Source organism: Harpia harpyja, chromosome 5 (genome assembly GCF_026419915.1).
Source record: "Harpia harpyja isolate bHarHar1 chromosome 5, bHarHar1 primary haplotype, whole genome shotgun sequence".
In the NCBI taxonomy this organism is placed as follows: Eukaryota; Metazoa; Chordata; class Aves; order Accipitriformes; family Accipitridae; genus Harpia; species Harpia harpyja.
In genome coordinates, this window is record NC_068944.1 from 63,955,486 (window position 1) to 63,974,121 (window position 18,636).

Sequence of the window (18,636 nt, forward strand, 5' to 3'; positions counted from 1 at the left end):
AAATAATGCATTTCCATCTGTAGAGGTATAATTTCAGCAGTGCCACAGAAACTTATTTATTGGATCAGTGTCTTACACTGTCTCAAAGTCTTTGAAAGTAATGAGTAGAGGTGAATAAATGAGTACAGAGAATTACTTTGTGTAGTCTTAGCATCCAGAACAGATAATCCTCCTAAGTTTTGGAAGTTCTGCTTCATTCTGTCACGGCAGTGTGAAATATGTGCCTGGATCTCACTTGAAATCAGGAGGAGTTTGGAATTCAATCATCACTTTAGCTGTTATCTCTGTAAGTTTGGCATAGTGCTGCAGGTTTTAAACTCTTTCCCTAGTTTCCTGTCTCTGAAAATTACCACTCCTACAAAGGTGCCATATCATCCCTATTGTAAAGGATCAGCACGGAGAAGCAGATATGAGCTGCTGATGTGAGCTATATGTACAGCCTCCCGGTGCAGGAGGTCCTTAGCAGATACCACTGTGAACCACATCATCATAACTGCATGAACATTCTTGCCTTGAGGACGAAGGTTATTGGAAGCCAGTGAGGAGGAGAGAGAACACGCATACATCTCCAAGAGCATCATGAGAGACTGTGTTGGTGCTGCCTTCTTATGAGCAGGCCAGGTCTGAGTCAACTATCTCCCAAAGCAATGACACTCTAATAAGCACCACACATTTTAGGAGCTTTTCTGGTCCCACTGAATCTGTGAAACGGGACCGTGCTGAGCAGTGAGAGGAGTGGGATGGAGAGAAGGGCAAGTTTGTTTGAGTTAGAGAAGCTTTTGGTTCAGCTTGGTTCCCAAATTAGAAGAGGAAGATTGGAGTGCCTACAAGCTGATGGTCCATCAGAATGTTTGTTAATCTAGAGGCCCTCAGGGTAGGCTACAGCTCCGGATCAGTTGCGAGTCCAAAGTTGACCATGATAAAGGACATGCTGCATTTTCCTGACCAACTGGCCTTATCAAGAACTGTATAGTCTCACAGCAGACAACCTGTCCTATCACTTGAAAACCATGGCTGTTGATGGGCCTGGGAACTGAAATAATATTATTTTTCACTTCAGCAGAGTTCTAAAATTAACTCACAATTTATAGCAATAGTAAAATACTTCTGTCTTTTTTATGTTAGTTATTAACTAAGAATATTTTTCACTAGAGGTTTATTTTGCCAAAAACCTCTGAAATTACTTGCATCAGCGAACTATAATATAGGTAAAGCTCCATATAAATTATTTGATATGGAATTAAAAAATAACAAGACAGCAGAGCCTGAAGAAATCACTCGCTCTTTGATTGGATTTGAGACCCCTCGGGTGACTCAGTTGATTTGCCAGGAAATGTGAATTTTAAAAGCAGGCCAACAAAAAGCAGAGCACACCCTCAACCTAAACCAAAAGCCATGCCTGAAAGTTTAACACACAAAGTTTTAGCATATTCTCAGCTATGACTGACTGAGGTTTTTATTATTCCACACTGCTCAGGGGTCTCTTTTAATTAATATCAAACACTGCAGTACAGAAGGAAATACATTAAAAAGGAAATTATTAAATTTTCCCCCAGCTGTTATTGCTAGATGTACCATATTTTTGACTAGTGATTATTAATAGAATTCTACACCGTAATTCCGATGCTGCTCTATTACATACCTTAAGAGGCAAAAATGGTCTGGAAATGAGAGCTCAGGTCTGAGCTACAAGATTATTCATTAACCTCTTTCACAGTGTGACCTTGGGAGACTGCCTCAATTTCCCCATCCCTCAGTTAAGCTAATAACCGCTTGCTTCCCACGGCCGCTATGAGGTTTAATTAATAACTTGGATTTGTCTCAGGTCTGCACTTCTTTTTTTTTTTTGCTGTAGCCTCAAGTGCACAACTCCTGTCATACAATGCACGGGAAGGGAGGTAACAGCATCGGAAAGGATATCTCCCCAGTGCCTGCAGGCACAGGGACACTGGTCTGGTCTCTAGGTCAAAAAGGGCTTGGAGAGGCCAAGAAAAGACAATTTGACTTGCAGACAAGAAAAGTCTCCTATGCAGAAAGCCAGAAAAGGGATGAGTGCTGCCTGACAGCTGTCCTGGTAGCTGAGCACCCTGTAAGAGCAGGAACCTCTCCGGCACGTGGAGATGGATGCTTTTCAATCTGTGAAACCTCAGCAAGGGATATTGCAAAATATCCACACTGAAAGAGTGCATGTATGCAAAATGTATCATAGAATGAGACGTAAATTGTGGAGGAGAAAGGAGAAAGGTAAAGGATATCTTCTCAACTATGGGTAGGTCAATCAGCAGTTTCATGAAACGTGTGCATAGAAACTGTCTGCAGGTACAGGTGGTGCTTGTGCAATTCTCTGTGCCCTGTGCACCCACAAACATCTGAAAATTTGCCCCTGAAAGCAGTGCTGTCCTAATACAGTAGCTGCAAGTCTTTTTAAAAGATAGCGAGACGGGTTTCTGAGGTCTGATACCTACTTTTGAGGACAGAACCACACAGGAGACTGGAGTCATGGCCAGAATCCAAGCACTTCATTATGTTGTGCCATTTCCTCAATAAGAGGCAATTAAAATGCAGCAACTTGTGCTGCTCCACTGCAGTGCAGCCATTAAGCTTCGGTTTGCACGTTAGGGTCCTATTTGGCAAGCAGAATATTTGTGCTAGTTGCACAAAAAAGATGCCACAAGACCATATACATCCCTGAACGCCCAGAGTGACACTTTGGAAAAATCTGTGTGTGTTAAAGTTATGAGGTCTGGTGAGTTTATGAAGGTTTTGTATCTGTAAATACCATGAGCCAGGTTTATACTTAAAAGCACAATATCAGTATTAGATTATTAATATAATAACAAAGCATTCATGGTGTGGCCACCAGTAAAGTTGGCCACAAAAAGGAAAGAAAATTGCGAGCAGCGTTTTTCTATGATATCTAATTTGCAGACAGATTTTTTTGCACACTAATGTTAGCTGGGAACCAGAGCTCTCAATGCCCTTGACCGAAAAAAAGCTTACGAGCTGAAATGTGTAGGCTCAGTGAACATGGAATCAGCGATTTCCTAACAGGGTCTCTGTCTCCAGATTTAGGTTGGAAAGATTGACACAAAAAATGGAGACTCTTAACCTGGATAATCTGTGATTCGAGTGCAAGCACTGTAGAACAGTGGGAGAGATGCAGCACAGGAAAACAGCAGGTCTCCTAAGATTGCTTGTGTGAGATGGCCTTAAGGCCATGGAAAAATCCTAGCAGAGAAGCAATGAAGAAGCAATGCGCAAAAACCTTATCTTACAGACCCAGAATTTGGAAGAATGAGAGAGCAGATGCAGTTTGAGCTAAGGAAGGTAAAGGGAAGTTGGACAAGGTCTGAGAAGAGGTAATGTGACCAGGAGAAGCCTGAAGTAGCGGTACAATGAAAAGGGACTTCAAAAGGAAAATTCCCCAAAATGCTCAAGATAGGCAAAGACGCTCTGGAAAGGATGTATGTGAAAGTTCTTCAGGCAGATCCTATATCTCCTTTGGTGGCAAAACCAGTTTGGAATTGTTTAGTTTTTCTAGTCAAACAGCATTCTGGGAGCTCCTAACATAACCCAGTGCCATCCTCTTTGCTCTCTTCTTGACCTCACCCACTTTTATTTTTTGCAGTGGCTCGGATATGCTCTGAACCTTGTGGCTTACTTTCTTCACTTAATGCATTTTCCTGAAGAGTTAGCTTACAAATGAAGGGGTGCAGGGAGGAGAGCTTTGAGTAATGGAGTTGAAGTAATGGGGAATTTTGAGGCAGTGGTCATGAGACAAGACACAAATGCCCCAAGCTCTCCTATCTCCTGCAGAAGGCAGCAGTCAGTCAGGCTCTACATGGGAGAGGTCCACATCTGCAGCTGGCGCTTACTCAGTCTTAGGAGAACCTACAAATCCCTGTGTGTTCTCGGTGTCCACAAGTAAAAGAACAGTCAGGAATGTAACATATAACTTTTAAGGCCCTTTATCTTTTTTTCTAGAATGCAGAAGTATAGGAAATGTACTGGACTGGGATCTTTGTCTGACTTTGAACGTTCAAAACTTTATTGTCCTGAGGAACTGATCTGCAACAGGCCAGTTGCTCTTTAGGTTTATGACCCTCTATTAGATGGGAGTGGGAGTTCTCCAGACAATCTGCTCTAGAATTTATTGTACTCAAATGATCAAGTGAAAAGCATTAATTTTTAGACCTTCCCCATTATTTTAAATGCTTTCTCTGTTTCTTCCTAGAGCTATTCTGCCAAATGTATAGCGCTCTTGCAGATAATGGTTTATTTGCAGGCTGTAACTACATTCATTACGGACAGAGAAAAACAAGAGACTGTATGGACATTATAACTGCAGAAAGAACAAGTCATATATAAAAAGCCCTCCAACTTCCACATAACAGGAGGGAAAAAATTTAAAGATATTGCAGACATTTAAAAGCAGAAATCACTTAGACTTTCAACACTTCTAAAAGCTTGTAGTACTTTAAAAAAATATCTACCCCCTCCTTTACCGCATCCAAAGAGAGGTGTTCAGGATCAGCAAGATGAAGGTAGAGGAGTCTGTCCACTCTTACATTAATCTAAACAGAAAAAAGTATATGACATCTAGGCTTTGTAAAGCCAAGCTTTAGATCTGTCACTGATGTCTGTTCAAAGGGCCATCGCTGTATTCAGCACAGGAGATTACAGGGCACATGGCACCAGCTGTCCCCCTCCCAGTACAATGCAATCAGAAAATGCCCATGGTGATATTTAGTTAGCTATTAAATTCAATTTAATTTTCATAGTGCTGCATATTTGTGAGTTGGCTGTGCCCAGGGCCATGAAAGAAATTGTGAGTGTTGAGCAGAGTTTTAACAGCTCAGCAGGGGAAGTTGGAATAGCTTGTACTTGGGAAGGTACCGGATGGTGCCTGGTCTGTCCTTCCCGGCACTAAGCAATGAGCAGTCTCACAAAGGGTACAGCCATCTTCCCAACTCTGTTGGGCTGTAAGAATTTGCAGCAGTCTAGATGAATGACTTTAGGAAAACACAAAGTCAGAAACTTAATTTCAGAGATCTCAAATGTAAGCATTGGGAACCAGGGCTTGGGAAAAGTGGCAAGAGGCAATTTGAGGTGCAGAAGGCAGCACTGGTGATGCTGTTGTGGATGGCAGAACGTCTCTGTAACTTCAGTGGGACATGATTTCAGCCCAGGACAAGGAGCGACGATGGTGGGCTCAGCAAGCGTGGCACAGCCGTCAGAGCTGGACAGTGGCAGGTGGGCAGGAGGAAAGCTGTGCTGCTGCCTGCACTGCACACAGCAGCTCTATCTTCTATAGCTGGATGTGTAAGCATCCTGTTATATTTCCATCTCTAAATTAATTCAGTTAAATGGGCGTAATGTTATTTAAGACATTTCAGGGAAGGTTTTGACTTTAAGAACCTCTAGAAGGCATAATTGTAGAGATTTCCAGCTATTGCAGCCTTGCCTTTCTCCAGAGCTATACAGAATCCCTCGCTTCAGGAAGGCTTTTTGTGCCATCAGGTTTAAGAAGAGCACATGCAGAAATCTAACACCAGTGCTTGCATGGGACCTCTGTGGATGTCTGGGGGCATGAGGAAGGTGACAAGTGCAACAAGCACCTGTCACGATGAACACATCTCTGCCTCCTAAATCTCAGAGGTCCTACTTAGAAATGGAGACATTTTGGGGAGATCAGTCTAGATCTGTCCCCAGGGTAAGAGTGAGATCTTGCCTCCCCACTGAGGCAAGGCAAATTTTGTTATTTCCTCATGATAAATCTGTATTATCTCATGTCAAATGAAACTTCAGCAGTCAGCCAAAGAGGAAGGACGTGATTTCTGACTTCCCCATATCTGAAGTTAAGTCCTTCTGTCTTCAAAAAACTATTTGTGAAGATTTCCTTGGGTTACAGAGCTCAAATCAGCAATCCACACCACACCGAGCTTTACTAAGCTTTTCTGGTGATGTTAGTGTGACTCTTGGCATGAATAACTGCTACATTATGAGTATCAAGTTTTCAGAAATTTTGAGAAATCCATCTGGTTCTGAAGTCTTCAAGCCAAATTTAGGGATGGCACATGGTCTCGTACATGGTCTCATGCCTCTCTAGTGCCCAGCTTGCTCAGTAGTCACTGCAGAATCCCCAAGGACTCAGCAGGCAGCCTTCTATTGGAAAATTTCTCTAAATCATTTGTAAAGATTTGCCAAAGGCTTTGGACTTCAAAAGAGATCATTGGTACAGCACAGTTAGCAACTTTGCTAAGCCCAAGAGAGACTGGAAATCCTGCATGTCATCAAGCTTACACAAAAATCACTACGATGTTTGCCGCAAGTCTCGTATTTCAGGGGTTTGAATACAAATCCATCCTTCCTTTGGAAATAGCAATGCAAATCTGTTTACTGCCCAGCTTAGAAAATATCTTCCAGCTCCCCACCTGCCCCAGTGTCCAGAGCTTGGTGGAAGCCTTGCTCAACTGGAGTTGGGATTGTAAATGTTGTGTAAGGGAAAACGATGCTTAGCAGAAAAATAGTGGAAGTGAAAAAGGAAGGCTAAAAAAAATCCCATATATACTTGCATCATCCTACTCTAATTCATCTAATATGTGTCTGTCAAAACTGTCTTTCTCAGCTGTCAGTCTAAACATATCACTCATTGCCATGGATATTAACTTCCTCTGCACACTCTGTTATATTTAACTTTTTTTCCTTTCACCAATGCAGCATAGTTTTTCTCTGTCGTATGCCTCCTATTCTACAGATATTCTTTGTCAGTAATAATATGCTGGTCTTGCTCTTCAATTCCCTAGCTGCCATCACTCGTTTTTGTCCATTTTGACGGAGAAAGACCTCAGAACTCCAGGTCACAAAGTTGTTGTTTGTGCCTCAGTTAGTCTTCCATAAAGCCAAAAAACAAAAACATTATAAATGTTGGGGGAGGTGTTTTTATGTCTATGCTCAGAGATATGTCTGTATCTAAATAGAACAAATCTTTCTCCTCCCCAAACTCCACAAAAATAAAGCTTCCTTTCCGAATTTTCCAGTGCATTTTATCTTTATTTGGACATAAACCATTTGGGAAGAAACTGCTATTATGATACAGACCAGAGAGTGTTATTGATGGGAGAGAAATCGTAAGTAATAGAATAATAATAGGAAAGTGCAGAGATGAAATTGTGGTACCTGAAAAAGCCTTTGCTCCACCCGAAGAATGCTTTTCATCCCACATGCATCAGTTATATGTTTTGGATAAGAGCAGGAAAATCGATTTGAAGTTGAATAGCGAAACCAGAATGTTTTCCTTTACAGAGCACCCATAAACTAATTTGGAATGAAATACTTTACAATTAAATCATTCTATAACAATATATGTTAAATATTCTAGTGAAAATTATTTCAATCTAAACTAAGAATGTTCCTGGAAATCATATCAATTTTCCTAGAAGAAAGGGTGCTAGACATAAATATGATGGAAACCCTGCCTTCTTCCCTTTATAATTAGAAATACAAGACCACTTTGCTGGGGAAGTTGTTGGTTATGGCTGGGAGGATTATGAAGCACAGTTTCATTTGCGATATCCAATGGGAACACAATAACTTCAGTGCTTTAGCTCCCCATTCCCTGCAATTTATGGCATCTCAGGCAATCCAGCTTCTGCTGGGTGAAGTGGTTCAGCTGAGTTAATAAATGCTGTCCTCACTTTATACAAACAGTGCATTGAAATTTAATTCCCCAAAGCACATCAGGTGTGATCAACAGCATCTGCTGTTTCTAATGACCTTGTTTAAAGAAATAAAATGAGTCTCAGAGAAATTATGTTTTCTATGTGTGTTGGGTTTGTGTGGCAAGGTTTTGGTAGTTGGGGGAGGGCTACAGAGGTGGCTTCTGTGAGAAGTTCCTAGAAGCTTCCCCGATGTCCGACAGAGCCAATGCCAGCTGGCTCCAAGTCGGACCCGCCTCTGGCCGAGGCTGAGCCCATCAGTGACAGTGGTAGCGCCTCTGTGATAACATATTTAAGAAGGAAAAAAAGTTGCAGGGCACACAGAAACTGCAGCTGGAGAGAGGAGTGAGAACATGTAAGAGAAACAACCCTGCAGACCCCCAGGTCAGTGCAGAAGGAGGGGGAGGAGATGCTCCAGGCGCTGGAGCAGAGATTCCCCTGCAGCCCGTGGGGAAGACCATGGTGAGGCAGGCTGTCCCCCTGCAGCCCAGGGAGGTCCACGGTGGAACAGATATCCACCTGCAGCCTGGGGAGGACCCCACGCCAGAGCAGGGGATGAGTAAGGAGTCCTCCCCCTGAGGAGGAAGGAGCAGCAGAGACAACGTGTGATGAACTGACCCCAACCCCCATTACCCGTCCCCCTGCACTGCTGGGGGGGAAGAGGTAGAGAATTCGGGAGTGAAGCTGTGCCCGGGAAGAAGGGAGGGGTGGGGGAAAGGTGTTTTAAGATTTGGTTTTATTTCTTATTACCCTACTCTGGCAATAAATTAAATTAATTTCCCAGAGTCGAGTCTGTTTTGCCCATGATGGTAATTGGTTGAGTGATCTCTCCCTGTCCTTATCTCAACCCACAAGCCTTTTGTTATATTTTCTCTTCCCTGTCCAGATGTGGGGGGGGAGTGATAGAACGGCTTTGGTGGGCACTTGGCATCCAGCCAGGGCCATCCCACCACACCATGCTAGGCCTGTTGTGTGAAAAAGATCTCAGCACTAAAAGTAGACAGCCAAGGTGCAAGGCTGCTCTGCACAATTCAGTGGTACTCTCATGTCCATGGGCTGGAACTGACATAAAAAACCATGACAAGCTGCTGCTTTGATGAGATACGTGTTTACGGTCTTGGATAATGGATCTTAAAACCCCCTTCCCCTGCAAAACCCCAAACCAAACAACATGTCTAGGTGTGGATGCCAGAAGAGGTAGGACCCCTGTAAGGGAAAATCAAGAATGAAGGTTTCATGGGTGCACTGTTTGGCCATCCATTGCTCATTTTTTTTCCCTTGCTACATCTGCAGGTGTCCTAACCGTGGCTGTGTGTTCCCACTAAGCTTTGCTTTTGAAGTAGCAAATAGCTCAAAATTGTCAAGGCCACCACACTGGCGTGACAACAGCTTTGATGCTCCATTCGTTTCCTTCCCAAGGTCCCATATGGAGCCGTTGACTCTGCTTCATCCTGTTTCTCCGAGATGATGTTGGTGATGTCCTCTCTCACCATGGGTGAGCTCTGTGTGCCTGCTAATCCCTGCTCATGGACACACATGGAGACGTTCATCTATTTCCTCCATACATCTTAAGAAATGGAGAGTTTTACCAGAACCCACGAAAGTCTGCCTCACTGGCCATCAATAAACTTGTTGAGGACCTTGGGTTTCCTCAGGGCTGACTTTAGACACTGGACCTTTGCACTTTTCTGGGAGGGTTTCTGGGGAGAATGAACCAGAGATGGCAGCTTCATTTCTGGCCCTTTTCCCTTTTTGCCCACTCCCTCTGCTATGAACTGCCTTGAAGGTCTTGTCCTGCTCCCTGTGGCACCAGGCAACACCAGTAAGGCGGAGGAGATGTCCCCCCGTGTCTGCAAAAGCTGGTTATCCCTTGTGCCGGCAGCAGGGTGGCACTGGCACGCCACAGCAACCATGTGGAGACCACTCCAACACCATCTCTGGTCGATGTTATGCTGTGCCTTAGTACACCCAGGCATCCCCATCCAGTGTTGGGGAAATGGACTCCCTTGAGGGGCTTCTCCTTCCCCATGGCTCACAGAGGGTCTCTGGCAGGCAGCTTGCTGAGCGGGGTGTCCCCAGCTCCATACCGTGTGGTGTGGGTCACCCCATTGTGCCTCCAGGTGCATTGGCACTCCCCTTTGCTTAGTGGGAGTTTGTTTCTTTTTGTTCGGTATTCAATTCAAGGTTAGGTAAAATGAGCAAAACCCCTCCCTGGCCAGCAGGACAGCTCTGAAAAAGGTGGAAATGTTAATCTCCAAGTGCTCGGCTCTGAAAGATGATTTATTTGTTTCTGGGGCTGAAGCCTCGTTTGTTCATTTGTTTTATTTTGTGCTCATCATTATCCCAATGTCCTGCCGAGAGGAGGAGGAAGGGTCAGAGAACAACCTGCCTCCTTAGTGGTGAATTACAAAGTGTTCATTCAGTGAATCTTGTTGATTGTAATCTACTGGATGACTTCTGCATGCTTCACTTATAATTAGCTACCATACATTTTCTTGGGATTAGTGACTTGTCAGTATTTTGGGGAGCTGGTGCTAGGAATTTTAAATAATAACAGCATTTATCTTCTGCATGGACACATTGTAGTTAGGCTGATAAAGATAAGTGAGGAGTTACAGCAGGTTTTTCTATGTCTGGGAGTGAAAGGTGGGAGATTAATTTCTTTTTTTTTGTATAATTATAAGAATAATTTCATCTAATAATGGTATTCCTTGTATTAGTAGACATAAGAAAATGAAGTACCTTTCTCATAAGTTAATATCAGGAAATAAGTTTTCTGTCCTGCCAAGCTTTGCACTGCCAATTCCTGGCCTTAGTTGCTGACCAAACTCCTCGTCCCTTCAGACACAGGAGCTCCGACGTGGAGAGGAAGAATTTAAGCCACCATCCAGGGAGGCACGTCAGTAGCTGCTGAAGTGCATTCCTGTTCGAGGCCAAATTTACACCCATCCCCTCAGCAGGTTCCAAAAGACTCTTCAATCTCACGGAGAGGGGCTTTACCAGGAGGCAGATGAATTCAAATTAGAAACAAAGCGTCCCTCTCCCCCTTGCTGAACCATAAATAATAATGGTGCTGGTGAGGAACTGTCACTGCAACCGGCCTTTCCCACGTGAAACTGCCAGTGCTGGGGCATCTTTCTGGAAGTGAAAGTGCTGGGCTCAGAGCAAGGCATGGTGACACTGCCTTCAGGCTGGAAAGTCTGATGCTGGCGTGATGTCAGTCACCCAGCCTTAGCATCTCTGAAGCTATGCTGCTGCAGTTATAGTTATGACTGGTGTATACTTAAATGAGGTTGGTTTTTTAATACAAAAATAATTCCTATAGATTTTCTGTGTCCTTGTGTATGAGAGCATGGGGACAAGCCTTACCAAAGATCACAGGGATGGGTACTGAGCCCCTGGGCCTGGTGCACAGCTGCATCCGAATGCTGAGCAGCACCGTGCTCCCTGAGCAGTGCTTTCAGACCTGGTCCTAGGTGCAAATCAGGATGCTTTCTTTGAAATTGTGCTGCTTTACCCCATGTGAAAGATGGGGCACAGAAGCAAAATCCTTGGGATCTGCTGGTGGGCAAGATTTCTTTTTTTGTGAAGTCCTTGGTCTGCAAATGAAAAACACCACTGGAAGATATTTTTTAAACAGCTGCATTAAACCTGCCTCCATTTCGAGACTGAAATGATTTCCATCAGCTTCCAGTCCTTGTAGCTGATCATCGTTTGAAATTGTGGGGGAGAGAGGGAGACGTCCCTGCAAGAATTAGAGCAGACCAAGTCTCTGTGTGTACAGGATTGGGTAGGTGAGGAAACAAAGCAGAAGCGCTTCAAATTGAAGTTGCATGTTAACCTTTTAATTTTTTAACCTTTCTACAATTTTAAAAAAACCACACTGACATTTCCACATACCATGTTTTTAAGTGGTTTCTCATTTCAGAAGGGATCTCGATGCATGGAAGTTTGTTTTTTGTTTTTGTTTTTTTTCTAATTGAGAAATGATTGCAATTAAACTATTGACCAAAGAATTGCAAAGGAAAAATACTGCTCCTCAGTATCTATTTAAAACCCTGCTAGAATACCAGTTTACTTGAAAATAAAGATTACTGTCTCTTCTGAACAATGAAAGAAATGCAGCACTAGGTCCTGTTTATTTGTACTGTGGCAGCACCTAGAGGCTCTTTACAGAGATGGCACCGTATTATAGCTCTAAGCATTGTCTGCAAACACAGACACAGAAATATAACTTAATAGCCTTTGTCACAAGCACCTACATTTTTAAACACTTGCATCCCACAAGACAGCACTTCTTAGGACCTCCTTGAAGAGAAAGTTTCCTGAAATTGCCATTAATCTATTTCTTTGGTAATAAATGGTTATTAAATGGTTATTGTTATTTGAGATTAATGGCTGGTAAGTGTTAAGGAACTGAAACAGAACTCAAATAATCAGCAGCTGGTATGTGGTTTGAACTGGTGGATAATTAATTATTTATAACGAAAGCAACAGAGGCTATATATTTTCTGCCTGGCAGCGAACACAGGAAGCTTACTGACTACTTTGGTTTTGACTTTTAACAGAAAGAACATGATCAATTCGGTGTTGGAGGCAGTGCACCTACACCTGAGCTTCTCCCTTCAATTGTGGCTCAAATCACCCTTATCGGTTCTTGTCTGAGTAAAGCTAAAGTGCTTTCAATGGCTGAGTTCACTTTACTTTGTCCATCTTCCTCTTGGTAATGTCTACAGGAGGAAACTTTGCTGTGTGTTGGCTATTAAATGTGGCAGATATGGAAGAGAAATCGCTAAGCTGTGTAAGAAGAAACTCCATTTTTCTAACTTTAAATTTGCCACTGAAGGATACAGCTTTGTCAAGGTTAACTTAGCCTTGCACAGTGATTTGGATGGATTGGGATGTAAATCTTGAGGAGTTCGCAAAGAACTGAGCACAAGCACAGAGGCAGTAAAGTAGTCAATATGAAGCAGTGCCAGTATTTGTAACCTTGTCTCCTCCTGCCCTGCGCTTCTGCAATGTGATCACGGACAGAGATGGGGGGAGGACCATCAAACAAATCCTGACTTTGTTAACTAACACTGAGTCCGATTCTTGATTTAAACGACAGCAGAACTAGTGCTGCTTATAAGAAGTACCGAGTAGTCATGCGGTGCATACACAATAAACAGATTTATAGCGTTTTCCCTCCAGCTGCTATTAGTAAGAAAATAAAGGCAAGATTGCCTAAATACAAAAGAGAAATTTAATCTCCAGCTAACCATAGTGATATATGGCAGGGAAAAATACAATCCATCTGTGCTTTCTCTGACAATGCTTTCCACCATTTGTTTCAGAGAAAGACATAAAGTTCTCATAATGCATCTGGATAGCTATGAAATACTCTGACTACTGTGGGAGAGAGAGAAGGCATTTCTCCCTGACTTCTGTCAGCAATGCTTCTTGAAACATAAAGATTATCTCTTGTAATCATTATCCTGCCTAGGACAGCTGCAAAGTCCCTGTTTAGTCAGGGACTGGATGTGCGAAAACCTGGAATAGCTGCACTGGGTAATGCAATTACTCCAAATTTTCTCAGAAGGGGAAAGACTTGACCCCAGATTAGCTAATTTTTTTGAGACTGCACTGTGATTTTTCTCCACATCTCAAAATTTTGGCTGTAATATAGAGTAGACACAGGGCGATTTCCCTTTTGCTCACTCCAGATTAGTTGCCTCTAGTTTTGACGATAGACTGTCTCCTTTGCTCACTTTTTACATAAAAGGGTAAAATGCTGTGGCCTTCTCCGGTGCATCCGTGGCTCTACTCCTCTTACACTTCTCACTTACATGTAAAGATAAACCTAGGAGCAGGCTTGGAGCATGGCTGTGATACCCTATCCGCTTAGTGGCAAGGGACTGTGCTGTACAGCTGGCCTGCCTGGCTCCACTTCAAGTCCAAAGGGCGGAGGCACAGTGATCAGTGAAGGGAATTTCCCGAGGGAAATGCCAGTGGCATCCCATTCCTCTTGCCATTTCTAGCTCAGGGGCTGGACACGTAAAAGGGGCAGCATCCCTGTCCCCTCCAGCTGGTCAGTCCCATCAGGGCACCCTGCCGTGAGCATCAACTGAGAAGCTCCTTTGGTCTGATTTTTTTTTGTGACTCTCTGAACACCTACAGGGCAGAGAAACCCTTACAGAAGTGTTTAAAAAGCTGTAGCTTTTGACAGGAGAACTCAGAAGCAGACTTAAAGATTCTCTTAATACCTTTGAAGAAAGAGAAAACAATGAAAAGTACAGATTTGGGTTGACACTGTCATGTTTAATAGGAATTTTTGCGTCCTGAAGAATCTAAGGGCTGCTCCCTTGCAGGTTTAACCTCAATTAGTCCCTTAACATATGCACATAATTAGTGTCCTTTAGCTAAACAATGTATATGCACAGACTAGATTGTTTTAATTATTATTCTCACAAAGTGCAATAACCTGAACTTGCTATTTCAGATCAGGAGAGGAAATTAAAGGTAAGCACAAAATGTCTTCAAGCAATGATCAAAGAGAATCCTTTGTGTTTTCCTTCTGGTGTTAATTAATGCTGCTTAGTTGGTCTGGTTTGCACTGACAATTTCATTTTTGGGAACATCGGGGCTTGCATAAGATTAAAGGCTAATTTTAAACATACTTGGATTAAGCCAGGCATATACAGCTATTGCATAATTCAGAAGGCTAGTTCTTCTAAGTCACTAGGAATGTCCACCTTGTTTTATAACATGAAAAATTATGCTGTCCCTCTTGCAATGGGAAGTTCCCTCCCCATGGGTAACTTGTTTGAATGACACTCCCACAGCAAACAAGGTGAAAGCATGAGACAGGTCTGGAAAGGTTTGCTCAGGCAAGGACAAACACGTAGCGTTAGTGCAGCCTGTAGGGCCCTGAGTAAGAAGCTTCAGCCTTCTTTTTTTCCCTGTCCTCTCTCTTTTTGCATTCCATTTCTTAGGCAGCATCAGACTGGGAGGGGACCCAATCTGGACTCACAGGGTGAGATTTACTTGATGCAGGCAAGAGTGGCAGAGCTGATCTTCAAAGGAATAGCACAGAGGTCTTCTGAGTGTCTTTGCAGATAAGAAATTACCCAGGGAGATAAAAGCAAAATCTAAGCAAAGTTAAAATCCCATGAGAGTGACACTTTATCAGGGAGTCAAGGCCTTTTCCTAAACCAAAACTTGAATATGAAAAAGGGGAGTAAGGGATCAGAGTGGTTCTGAGTGTGGGGAGCAAAGACCAGGTAGAAGATGCTGTCCCATCTGCTTTGCTTTGCTTTGCTGACAGTAAGCTAATTCTGCCAGAACAAATAATATATATTTCATTTGGTGTCTTCAGTCCTTTACTGTTTTCATTCAGTGAGTAGACAGCTGAAATACTGCCAATGAAGGAAAACAGATTTTATGATGAATAGTCCTACACCATGAAAAACGAGATTAGAGGAACGCCTAAACTAATTTCAGTTTATTGCATTACAATCTTCATCTCGGACTAATTCTCAGCAGCTTTATTCCAGGTTTATGGACAGAAATTTAAAGCCAGTACATTTTATCATCTGTATCATTCAGTCCTCTTTTTTTACTGAAGCTTTGCAATGTTCTCTTTAATTTCCAGGAGAATGAATTTCACCTTTTATAACATTCAAAGACAATTATGCTGTCTTTATGATGAATGATGTCACCCTGATCCCAGCAATAAAAGAAAATGTACTAATGCCAATAAATATATTAACTGTATCAATCATTCTCCTAATTTTTTTTATTTTGTTGTTCAGAAGAAATAGTATGCAACCTTGAGCTTTTAATTGGTTAACACTTCCACAAACACCATAATGGCTCTTTAAATCTTTCTTTTGTCATGAGAATGGGGAAAACATCATGAATAAATAATTGAATACCACAGCACAGCTCAGCACTGATCTATGGGTCATTCAGGAGGTGAACTTGATCTAAAGATTTATTCAAACTCTACAAGACGGTTGAGTTGTTTGTGCTGGAAATAGCTGTATAATACAATATATTTTCACATGCCCTTCCGATTAGAAAAGTGGTCCTCAATGAAATGCAATATTGCAATTGGACAGTGGTACAAAAACATGGACTGAATTCCACTGAAGTCGGAGGATGCGGGTCTTCTCTGACACGGTAATTAAATCAGAATTCTTAGGAAAATAGAATTTAAATCAGAAGATTAAACCAGCAGTCCCCAGCGGGCACAAGAAAGATGACACTGGGGTAGGATCTGCTTCTGCAGCACAGCTCTCCTTGCTGCCTTCCCGAGGAGCAGCAATGCTTTCTGCGCTCTCTCGTTTGGAAACACATCCTTGAGTTTTAGTCACATTTACCTTGCCTATGGTATTTGACAAGCGGCACGTCCCCCCGGATCGCTGCCTTTTGAAGCTAAACAGCTTTCCTGAATGGGATTTTAATTTGATATCTAACTATGCCGCGTTACTTGAGCAGAGCTCTGAGCTTGGAATACGACCCCAGCTCTATTCCCAGCGAACAACACAGTGAAGTACAGAGGCTGAGTAAAAAAAGGCCTTTTTCTTCCCTCTTTATCTGAACGTTGATTTTCACAAAATGGCTGGCAAATGAGGTGGAGAACACCTTTAAAAAGCAAATGACACGGGTGTGACCCGCACTGCAGGAGAACCCAGCTCTTCCCAAACGTGAGCGGCTGCTGCCACCTCGTGTTGCAGCCAGCCCCGCTCGCCCCGCCCCGCCCCGCGCCCCGCCCGGCCCCGCCCGGCCCCGCCCCACGCCCCGCCCGGCCCCGCCCCGCCCCGCCCCACGCCCCCGACGGCGGGGAGGAGGAGGACGGGGGGGGGCTCCTGCCAGCAGCGCTCCTCAAAGTACAGCGAAACAACCTGGTGAGAAAATAATGTAAGATTCTTTGTGGTTATTCCCGCTGCCGATTCCTCCTTTGTTCGCTTCTAGCTTCAGACGTGGTTCTTTATTTGACAGGCTGCGTTTCCTATGCGTGGTTTAGCTGCTGACAGTGAGGAGATGGTGGAAGTGCGAGCAAATAACGAAAGGGTGATGGAAGGGTAAACGGGCCTTCTTCTTCAGCCCAACCTAAGCTGCATAGTGCCTTGGCCGTCTTGTGGGGGTTGTTTGATTTCTCTGCGCCTTTTTAGTAACCTGAGCAATGTCTCAGGTGCCAAATCTCACTGACTTAAAAATCTTCACCCATGGTTTATGCTATTAAGGTTCTTCTGGTTTAAGGAGGGAGGCCGTGCATTTCACACAGCCACTGTGCACGCCAGCTGGCCTGCGCTCCCGTGAGGTGTGTGCTGTTACAGCAACGGCTGGCTCAGCACCGCTTCCAGGCATCACCTCATCCAGGGCACGCACTCAGCCAGGACATCATCTCCCCACACTCAGCCGGGACATCTCCCTGTCAGGCCACCAGCGCTAGCACGGGTCCACAGTGCAATCAGACGAGCAAACTGGTGTTGACGTTGGAAGCACTCGTCCTGCTTGCTCACCACTTGGGGCATCACGCAGCCTTTCACACATGCATCTTCCTGTGCTCTCATCAGCCCAAACCCATGAGCTTCCACATGCCCAAGGACTCCTCATCTCCTCCAATCTCACCTTGCAGTACGAGAGTGGCCTGCCCTGCTTAACCAGTGTCACGCTGTTTGGTTGCTCCCATTTTAGCTCTTGGATTGGAAGTTTCTCTGGAACAGGGATCTTGATCCCCTGCAGTTCTGCAAAGTGCCAGGCAAAATGCTAACTGTGATGACAGTCTAAAATTTGAGAGCATAATTGACATGTGCAATAGGGCTAACTAACTTAAATACAGCTGGAGAAATACTGAATTATCTTTTAGCTGTAAGAGAGCCCTCATTTGTCAAAAGCTATCTCATCTCCTCTAAATGTGGGAAAACAGTGATAAATAATTGAAACCCATGCTGAGGTTTTTTATGGCAATCAGTGTATCTGTGGCAAGTGGCCCACACATGGGTCTTTCTTCAGACAAGATAAGACAGTACTAATCAGCAGCAATTATCTACTGGCAAAACCTAACAAAATGCTGCAAATATGCACTAAATAAACAGTCTGCTTGCCTAATAACTGGATTCTGAAACAAGCTCACAATTGCTGTGGATAATCACCTTATAACTAACCATTGCAAGTTCTGACTGCACATCTACAAGCTGTGGATTTTACAGTCCGCAAAGGAGTTCCTGGCAGTTTTTACGATAATGGTGATAAAGTAAGAAAAACTTTTTTTCTTTCCTGGGAGGGAAAACAACACCCACAATATTGGAAAAGAGCAGATCAGTGAGAGCTACAAACAGGGTACAAAATGTTCTTGCCCATGTTTCTTGGTGCAGGGGAATAAGTTGTGAAGAGACAAGAATAAAGATGGAAAGTCTTGCAAAGCACAGGAGAAGGGTTATGGCCATATTTAACTATCCCTGTCTTTCCTAACAGAAAACTGCTTCTGCAAATAGACAAAGGAAACGGATAGGAAAGCACAAAGAGTAGGTGTTCACTGAATCCACATACCTGTATGGTATTTAGGAGTGTGTGAAAAGCTTTGTGCAGAATGCATTACTCTGAGATAAAGTATTTGATTTAAAAAAAAAAAAAAAAGCAATGGGAATGAGGCTTGGGACAACATTTTTTTCTGAAGACAAATAAGTCTCTGAATAGATTTTGTATGAAATATCACTTGGTTTCTTATAGGAGCAGCTGAAGGGTGAGTCACATGTATTGATATCACAAGATATATGCGTGGGAGGTAAGCCTGGCTCTTGCCTCGCACTCTGTGCTTTAATATAAAACATTATTCACCCACAGCATATATAGTTTTTCCAGTTGGAGTAGACAGGTGAATTAACTGTGTGTGGGCATCCTCTGTGCATGGTGCTAACACAAATAAATG

General features: G+C 43.4%; 1 protein-coding gene across 1 annotated transcript in view; it reads left to right on the forward strand.

Moving 5' to 3' along the window:
• Window positions 1-5,203: 5,203 nt before the first annotated feature.
• The window catches only part of SLC30A8 (solute carrier family 30 member 8), a 70,452-nt gene continuing 57,019 nt past the window's right edge, over window positions 5,204-18,636 (forward strand). The window contains exon 1 of the mRNA XM_052786812.1: window positions 5,204-5,253. Coding sequence (XP_052642772.1) covers window positions 5,204-5,253 — 50 coding nt within the window. The remainder of the gene's footprint in view (window positions 5,254-18,636) is intronic.